This window comes from Oncorhynchus tshawytscha, linkage group LG19, assembly GCF_018296145.1.
Source record: "Oncorhynchus tshawytscha isolate Ot180627B linkage group LG19, Otsh_v2.0, whole genome shotgun sequence".
NCBI lineage: Eukaryota > Metazoa > Chordata > Actinopteri > Salmoniformes > Salmonidae > Oncorhynchus > Oncorhynchus tshawytscha.
In genome coordinates, this window is record NC_056447.1 from 55,238,319 (window position 1) to 55,247,370 (window position 9,052).

Sequence of the window (9,052 nt, forward strand, 5' to 3'; positions counted from 1 at the left end):
GAGGATCTCGTGGGCGACCATCCAGGACAGGTCCCGATGCCGATTCAGGAGAGCAGGGTGGGCCACGTTGCGCCAAACCGTTGTGGGCTCACCTATAGCGAGCCCGCGCACTGGACATACTGGTTCCCGATCCTGCACAAGAGAGAGAAGAGAGCGGTGTTTTGTTAAGACCGTGACTGTTTCTTTTTCCAGTTTAAAATGTCTTAAAAACTTCTGGAGCTGGACGTAGGGCGGGGGTAGCAGGAAAGAGACTGGGGCTCGCAGGTCGACTGGGATCAGCCACAGATACTACACTTGATCTTAGCCAAAAGGCCGAGAAGCGATACCGCAATGCTTTCGGGAGGAAGGTGCCGTTCTCAGACACGTCAAATCCGGTAAAGGTTACACCAAAATGAGCTCTGTACACTTTACAACAAATATCAAAGATGATGCTATTTAAAAATGAATGGTGACATAGACTGGGAGTTGATCAACGTCGGGAAAAGACACTTTTCACTGTTACAATGTAACACATTGGAAGGTTCCAAAGGGACGTGGACATCCGCCCTCCAATCGGAAACGAGACAAATCCTTATTGAGTTAATACCAGATTTACAGCTAAATTGGAATAATAATCTATCAAATAGGGGTTGGAGAAATAATTAATATTGACATAACATGTTATCTTTTATATAATATCTCAGGAAGCGTTGATGCCACAAGGGAACTAAAATAATTGTCCACTTGGTGGCGCCAGACTTCCACCGACCGTCGCCTCTCCTATGTGGTCAATCAAAACGCATTTGAATGTTGAACCACTTTAAAAACTATATTTAACTAGGCAAGTCAATTCAGAACAAATTCTTATTTTCAATGACGGCCTAGGAACAGTGGATTAACTGCCTTGTTCAGGGGCAGAACAATAGATTTGTACCTTGTCAGCTCAGTGATTTGATCCAGCAACCTCTCAGTTACTGGCCCACAATGCTCTAACTACTAGGCTATTTGCCGCCCCAGTTGACTTCAATACATACACCAACGCAAAAATAGCCTATGTATTTTTAAATCTGTCTGTAGAGCCTTGCATGATAAGGTCATTGTGAGGAGGCCTTTATAAAGTTGCCCTCCTAAATTACTAGAGGCCAAACTTCAAAGATGTCCATGACACTGGACTGCAGTGAGAGCTAGACCGACAATGCATCCTACGGTCCTGGCTGCCTAACTAAATGTGTGCTCAGCATAATACACTTTTGTAAACATGGCTCTGTTGAGGCATACTTTTACAATTAAGCTTAGTCACTACAATAAACTTCATATCATGCACATAAATTGCCATTACGCAGAAAATACTGTATATTGATGAATAAAAACTACACTGGTTTGATTCATCCTGAAAGTTAGGTTTAGGCTATGACATGATACTGTCCCTGTACCCATCATTGGTTCCTACAACCTATCCTATGAAAGAAAGTTTACAACATAGGTGAACACAGGTTGAGAGATATTTTGAGTAATCAAGGTGACAGACATTATTGACACATTCAATACCGCCTTGTTCAATCTTGCCTTCATCTAGCGGATCTAGAGTGTAATCATTAGTCCAACAGTTGCAAATGAGAGTTTCCATTGGACAAATTCAGGTATGTTTATCCCTGTTTGGTTCCGTTTGCTTTCGCTTTAAGAAACGTTTGTCAACAGAATCAACAGAATGAATACACCCCTGATCACACGCAAACACAGATCATTTTCAAAACAGCACGATCCCTTTGATCGTTGGATAATTCCTTCTGGCACCTACGTGCTCTCCTCCTCTGACCTTTAACCTTCGCTTGTGGACTTCAGTGCACAACACATCAGCTGTCTGTGACCAGGCGAAAAAAAACCTTACCAAGCCAAACCTTCATATCATAACCACTAACTTCTACACACAGCCTACAATAGAGTACCACATTATGAGTCATAATACCCATAACACCTAGTTCGTTCAGCCATCCACTGCAGAAGACATAGGAAAAACTCATTGTAGACTTTTTGCATTTTTTAAATTGCTCTCGAGTCGTGTTCTAGTTACGAGAGGGGTCCCTGATAAATTTAATATCACAAAAGGGGTCCCCGGCATCTTTTTTTGAGAACCCCTGCTGTAACGTGTGGAGGACAGGTAGAGAAGACGACGAGATGCTTCTAACCAGGGGGGCGAATTGCATAAGGTGTGAATTGGGGGAGGTGTGTGTGTGTGTGTATGGTGTGTGTGTATGGTGTGTATGGTGTGTGTGTGTGTGTATGTATGTGTGGGTGGGTGGGGGGTATAAGAAATCCTGACATACTTTAAAACCTTGCAGATATACAGCCTGTTTTATTTCACACAAGTTAGTTAATAATAATAAATAAACCTTTATTCATTTATAGGTTAATTAACATTATGAAAGTAAAAGTGATGCAGCACACAATATAGTTACGGACTGTTTTATGATGGTGAAAAGTGAAAACCATTTTCTCCTGTAACTGCAGTTCTACAATGGCCACTGGAGGGCAGTGTAATGCAAAGGGTTATGAAATCCACAGATGGGCCCAAACCCACACTTGAGTTGTACATGGAAATATTGTTTTAATGAGAAACTTCTGTGACGCTTTTCATTCCTCACTGTCATTTTACCGGCCATTTGTGAGAATCAGGAAATCTGTTTTTGACTTGACTGCTTGTATTCTTTTCACCAGGCTGTCAGAGCATCACAACATGTCACCAAGGATAAGAAAAAGTGGAAGGAGCTCTTTGTGACCTCGTGTCCCTCGTGGGAATGAAGACCTCGTTGAGACCTCATGTCCCTTGTGGGAATACGCCGGAGTACTATAAGTAAGTAAGTTAGTGCATCTTTCAGTCAGAGTTGATGTCATCCTCACAGACAGTATCATCAGCCTTCTCGATCATCAGGAGCGGGGCTGATTTCTGTTGCTTACGCCTGGGGGGGGGGGGAGCACATTTCCGTAGAAGCATTATATATAACGACACTAATGCAGGGTACAAAAAAACTAGTCATAAATGAAAGATACATACCAACACACTGTTGTATTTAACTCACCTCATCTCTGAACGCAGAGCGTTGACCTGGCTGAGGATCTGATCGTTGGTCTCTATCTGTTCGTCCAGATCCCTTTGTAACTTCCTCTTAGAGTTTTCCAGACGTTCTATCTCCTCCTCGGCCCCATCCATCTGTCTCTTCGCGGTCTTCAGCCTCTGGTTCAGCTAGGAGAGGAGAGGGGGGTTATATAGCACATAGTTTTAACACTGCATTAATGTGTTTAACAGTGTTCCCCTTCAACTTGTCCTCGAACCAGAGACCCTCTGAACACCTGAGAAACTGTCACCCATGAAGCATCATTACCCATCGCTCCACTAAAAGCCGCGGTCCTGGCGGAGAAACAACTACTTTCAAGGTCTCAAAGTGGGTGACGTCACTAATTCAACGCTACTAGCGCGCACCGCTAGCTAGCCATTTAGTACTTGGCTACTTTAGTGCTTGTCTATCTTCAGCTACTGGGTCAGCTATAAGAGGTGTATGGTCTGTCTTCAGCTTCTGGGTCAGCTATAAGAGGTGTATTGTCCGTCTTCGGCTACTGGGTCAGCTATAAGAGGTGTATGGTCAGTCTTCGGCTTCTAGGTCAGCTATAAGAGGTGTATTGTCCGTCTTCGGCTACTGGGTCAGCTATAAGAGGTGTATGGTCCGTCTTCGGCTACTGGGTCAGCTATAAGAGGTGTATTGTCCGTCTTCAGCTTCTGGGTCAGCTATAAGAGGTGTAATGTCAGTCTTCAGCTTCTGGGTCAGCTATAAGAGGTGTATGGTCTGTCTTCAGCTTCTGGGTCAGCTATAAGACATTTGTAATGTCATGGTCTGTCTTCGGACTTCTGGGTCACTTCAAATAATTGTTAAAGTAACTATTTGAATGAACTTGAAGGTGTATGTCCGGGTGCTTCAGGCTTTGGTTTACTGGGTCAGCTATGCCACCTCGTTAGTCAGAAGGTGTTTCACCTGTCTGGCCCAGGTGCGACAAATAAGAGTGGCTGGTCCAGGTGCGACAAATGGGTGGCAGCTACAAATAAGAGGTGGCCCAGGTGGACAAATAAGAGTGGCTGGTCCAGGTGCTTCAGCTTGGCTGGCCCAGGTGCGACAAATAAGAGTGGCTGGCCCAGGTGCAGCAAATAAGAGTGGCTGGTCCAGGTGCGACAAATAAGAGTGGCTGGCCCAGGTGCGACAAATAAGAGTGGCTGGCCCAGGTGCGACAAATAAGAGTGGCTGGCCCAGGTGCGACAATGAGTGGCTGGCCCAGGTGCGACAAATAAGAGTGGCTGGCCCAGGTGCGACAAATAAGAGTGGCTGGCCCAGGTGCGACAAATAAGAGTGGCTGGCCCAGGTGTCAAATAAGAGTGGCTGGCCCAGGTGTCAAATAAGAGTGGCTGGCCCAGGTGTCAAAATAAGAGTGGCTGGCCCAGGTGTCAAATAAGAGTGGCTGGCCCAGGTGTCAAATAAGAGTGGCTGGCCCAGGTGTCAAATAAGAGTGGCTGGCCAAGGTGCTCCAGTTGTCTTGAGATGTGGGAGGGTCAACCTCTTTAGTTGTCTCGGCCTATTTGAGTTCTAGAAAAACATTCCTTTGTGTGTTTAGCTCAACCTTTTGGTTTTCTTCCTGTCTAAGTTCGGTGTTGGGGTTTTCTTCCTGTCTAAGTTCGGTGTTGGGGTTTTCTTCCTGTCTAAGCTGGCCCAGGTGTTGGGGTTTTCTTCCTGTCTAAGTTCGGTGTTGGGGTTTTCTTCCTGAGTGGCTGGGGTTTTCTTCCAGGTGTTGGGGTTTTCTTCCTGTCTAAGTTCAAATTTTCTTCCTGTCTAAGAGTGGCTTCCTGGCCCAGGTGTTGGGGTTTTCTTCCTGTCAAATTCGGAGTGGCTTCCTGGTTCCCAGGTCTACAAATTCGTGTTGGGGTTTTCTTCAGGTGCTGACAAATAAGGGGGTTTTCTTCCTGTCTAAAATTCGGTGTTGGGGTTTTCTTCCTGTCTAAGTTCGGTGTTGGGGTTTTCTTCCTGTCCCCAGTTCGGTGTTGGGGTTTTCTTCCTGTCTAAGTTCGAGTTGGCTGGCCCAGGTCTAAGTTCGGTGTTGGGGTTTTCTTCCTGTCTAGAGTGGCTGGGGTTTTCCCAGGTTCGCGTTGGGGTTTTCTTCCTGTCTAAGTTCGTGGCTGGCCCAGGTGTTTTCTTCCTGGTTCGGTTTTCAAATGTCTAAGAGTGGCTGGGGTTTTCTTCCTGTCTAAGGTGTTGGGGTTTTCTTCCAAGTTCGGTGTTGGGGTTTTCTTCCTGTCTAAGTTCGGTGTTGGGGTTTTCTTCCTGTCAAGTTCGGTGTTGGGGTTTTCTTCCTGTCTAAGTTCGGTGTTGGGGTTTTCTTCCTGTCTAAGTTCGGTGTTGGGGTTTTCTTCCTGTCTAAGTTCGGTGTTGGGGTTTTCTTCCTGTCTAAGGGGTTTTCTTCCTGTCTAAGTTCGGTGTTGGGGTTTTCTTCCTGTGTTCGGTGTTGGGGTTTTCTTCCTGTCTAAGTTTTTGGGGTTTTCTTCCTGTCTAAGTTCGGTGTTGGGGTTTTCTTCCTGTCTAAGTTCGGTGTTGGGGTTTTCTTCCTGTCTAAGTTCGGTGTTGGGGTTTTCTTCCTGTCTAAGTTCGGTGTTGGGGTTTTCTTCCTGTCTAAGTTCGGTGTTGGGGTTTTCTTCCTGTCTAAGTTCGGTGTTGGGGTTTTCTTCCTGTCTAAGTTCGGTGTTGGGGTTTTCTTCCTGTCTAAGTTCGGTGTTGGGGTTTTCTTCCTGTCTAAGTTCGGTGTTGGGGTTTTCTTCCTGTCTAAGTTCGGTGTTGGGGTTTTCTTCCTGTCTAAGTTCGGTGTTGGGGTTTTCTTCCTGTCTAAGTTCGGTGTTGGGGTTTTCTTCCTGTCTAAGTTCGGTGTTGGGGTTTTCTTCCTGTCTAAGTTCGGTGTTGGGGTTTTCTTCCTGTCTAAGTTCGGTGTTGGGGTTTTCTTCCTGTCTAAGTTCGGTGTTGGGGTTTTCTTCCTGTCTAAGTTCGGTGTTGGGGTTTTCTTCCTGTCTAAGTTCGGTGTTGGGGTTTTCTTCCTGTCTAAGTTCGGTGTTGGGGTTTTCTTCCTGTCTAAGTTCGGTGTTGGGGTTTTCTTCCTGTCTAAGTTCGGTGTTGGGGTTTTCTTCCTGTCTAAGTTCGGTGTTGGGGTTCTTTTGTTTGCCTCTTCAAGGGCAAATTTAGCGGGCGCTCATTGTGGGTGTCTTTTAGGTTACAGTTGTTGTGGCTAGTCAACTTTCTTTCAGAACCCCTCCTAAAACAACACCAGTTTAGTTTTGGTTTAGAGGTCAGTGACTCTGTAAGCTCCTCCTTCTGTTTGAGTGACAGGTTTGGTTTTGTTGCTAAGGAACGTAACACTGGTGTTCCAGGTTCTGCATAGATATGTGCTCATTGTCCACTTTACCTGGTCATTCTGGTTCTGCATAGATATGTGCTCATTGTCCACTTTACCTGGTCATTCTGGTTCTGCATAGATATGTGCTCATTGTCCACTTTACCTGGTCATTCTGGTTCTGCATAGATATGTGCTCATTGTCCACTTTACCTGGTCATTCTGGTTCTGCATAGATATGTGCTCATTGTCCACTTTACCTGGTCATTCTGGTTCTGCATAGATATGTGCTCATCGTCCACTTGAATCATCATCTCCTTCACTTTTCTCTCTAGTTTCCTGTTGGCTTGTTGCAGGTTGATGTTGTCTCTGAGAAGAAAATATGAAACCCTGTCAGACACTCATGATCACAGTCATCAGCTCTCCCCTCCACCTTACCTTTCATTTCCCTTCCACCTCTCATCTCCTCTCTCTGTAGCCTCAGCTCTCCCCTCCACCTCTCATCTCATCTCCTCTCCCCTCCACCTCTCATCTCCTCTCCCCTCCACCTCTCATCTCCTCTCCCCTCCACCTCTCATCTCCACCTCTCCTCTCCACCTCTCCTCTACTCTCCCCTCCACCTCTCCTCTACTCTCCCCTCCACCTCTCATCTCCTCTCCCTGCAGCTCTCATCTCCTCTCCCCTCCCTGCAGCCTCAGCTCTCCCCTCCATCTCCTCTCCCTGCAGCCTCAGCTCTCCCCTCCACCTCACATCGCCCCTCTCCCTGCAGGCTCAGCTCTCCCTTCCACCTCATCCTCTCCCTCCACCTCTCATCCTCTCCCTGCACCTCTCATCTCCTCTCCCTGCAGGCTCAGCTCTCCCTTCCACCTCATCCTCTCCCCTCCCTCCACCTCTCATCCTCTCCCTGCACCTCTCATCTCCTCTCCCTGCAGGCTCAGCTCTCCCCTTCCACCTCATCCTCTCCCCTCCACCTCTCATCTCCTCCCTGCACCTCTCATCTCCTCTCCCTGCAGCCTCAGCTCTCCCTCCACCTCTCATCTCCTCTCCCTGCATCTCTCATCTCCTCTCCTCTCCCTGCATCTCTCATCTCCCTCTCCCTGCAGGCTTAGCTCTCCTCTCCTCTCCCTCTCCTCTCCTCTCCTCTCCTCTCCTCTCCCTCCCTCTCCTCTCCTCTCCTCCCTCTCCTCTCCTCTCCTCTCCTCCCTCTCCTCTCCCTCTCCCTCTCCTCTCCTCCTCTCCCTCTCCTCTCCTCTCCTCTCCTCTCCTCCTCTCCTCTCTCATCTCTCATCTCCTCCCCTGCAGGCTTAGCTCTCCCCTCCACCTCTCATCTCCTCTCCCCTCCACCTCTCATCTCCCCTCCACCTCTCCACTCCACCTCTCCTCTCCACTCCACCTCTCCTCTCCTTGCAGGCTTAGCTCTCCCCTCCTTGCAGGCTTAGCTCTCCCCTCCTTGCAGGCTTAGCTCTCCCTCCACCTCTCATCTCCTCTCCCCTCCACCTCTCATCTCCTCTCCCCTCCACCTCTCATCTCCTCTCCCCTCCACCTCTCATCTCCTCTCCCCTCCACCTCTCATCTCCTCCCCCTCCACCTCTCATCTCATCTCCTCTCCCCATCTCATCTCCTCTCCCCATCCACTCTCTCATCCACCTCCATCTCCTCTCCCTCCACCTCTCATCTCCTCTCCCCTCCACCTCTCATCTCCTCTCCCCTCCACCTCTCATCTCCACCCCCTCCACCTCTCATCTCCACCTCTCCACCTCTCCTCTACTCTCCCCTCCACCTCTCCTCTACTCTCCTCTCCACCTCTCCTCTACTCTCCACCTCTCCTCTCTCTCCCCTCCACCTCTCCTCTACTCTCCCCTCCACCTCTCCTCTACTCTCCCCTCCACCTCTCCTCTACTCTCCCCTCCACCTCTCCGCTCCCTGCAGCCTCAGCTCTCCCCACCTCCTCTCCCTGCAGCCCCAGCTCTCCCCTCCACCTCACATCTCCCTGCAGCCTCAGCTCTCCCCACTTCTCCTCTCCTCTCCCCCTCTCATCTCCTCTCCTCTCCCCCTCTCATCTCCTCTCCTCTCCCCCTCTCATCTCCTCTCCTCTCCCCTCTCATCTCCTCTCCCCTCCACCTCTCATCTCATCTCCTCTCCACCTCTCATCTCATCTCCTCTCCACCTCTCATCTCATCTCCCTGCAGCAACTAATCTACTCTCCCCTCCACCTCTCATCAACTCTCCTCTCCCCTCCATCTCACCTCTCCTCTCCCTCCAGCCTCCCCTCCAGCTCCTGGATCCTTCCCTCCAGTCTGGAAACCACAACATCCTGATTGGACCTCTGAGAGCCCTCTAGATGAGACACCCTACTCTTCAGGTCCTTATTCTGGAAGAGAACAATACCGGGTGAGCATGACATGTATAAGAGGGTCAGGAAGCACTGGGTCATCATCATGACAGGTTCAATCATCGACTGTAGAGAGATTGGTGATGTCACAGGGGTTAGAAGTTTACCTGTCTCTCCAGAGTGATCTTGTCACACTCCAGGTCCTGTTTGACTGCTCTCTCCTGCAGCAGCTCACCTCTTATCAGCTCCATCTATCAGCAGAGAGAAAGAGACATGAATAGGCCTCCACTACACACTGCAGAAGACATTATGAAACTATTATGGACA

At 48.6% G+C, this 9,052-nt stretch overlaps 1 protein-coding gene and 1 pseudogene across 2 annotated transcripts in view; both read right to left on the minus strand.

Annotated features, from left to right (window-relative positions):
• Positions 1–246: 246 nt before the first annotated feature.
• On the minus strand, positions 247–324 carry LOC121840135 (annotated as a pseudogene).
• A 1,984-nt stretch (positions 325–2,308) lies between these two features.
• LOC112218939 (cingulin-like protein 1) overlaps positions 2,309–9,052 on the minus strand; it is a 29,514-nt gene continuing 22,770 nt past the window's right edge. For both annotated transcript variants that reach the window (XM_042301920.1, XM_042301919.1), the window contains 5 exons: positions 8,893–8,976; positions 8,640–8,764; positions 6,654–6,762; positions 3,057–3,220; positions 2,309–2,936 (listed from right to left, as the gene is read on the minus strand). In XM_042301920.1, the coding sequence (XP_042157854.1) occupies positions 2,852–2,936; positions 3,057–3,220; positions 6,654–6,762; positions 8,640–8,764; positions 8,893–8,976 (567 nt within the window). In that variant the 3' untranslated portion in view covers positions 2,309–2,851. The remainder of the gene's footprint in view (positions 2,937–3,056; positions 3,221–6,653; positions 6,763–8,639; positions 8,765–8,892; positions 8,977–9,052) is intronic.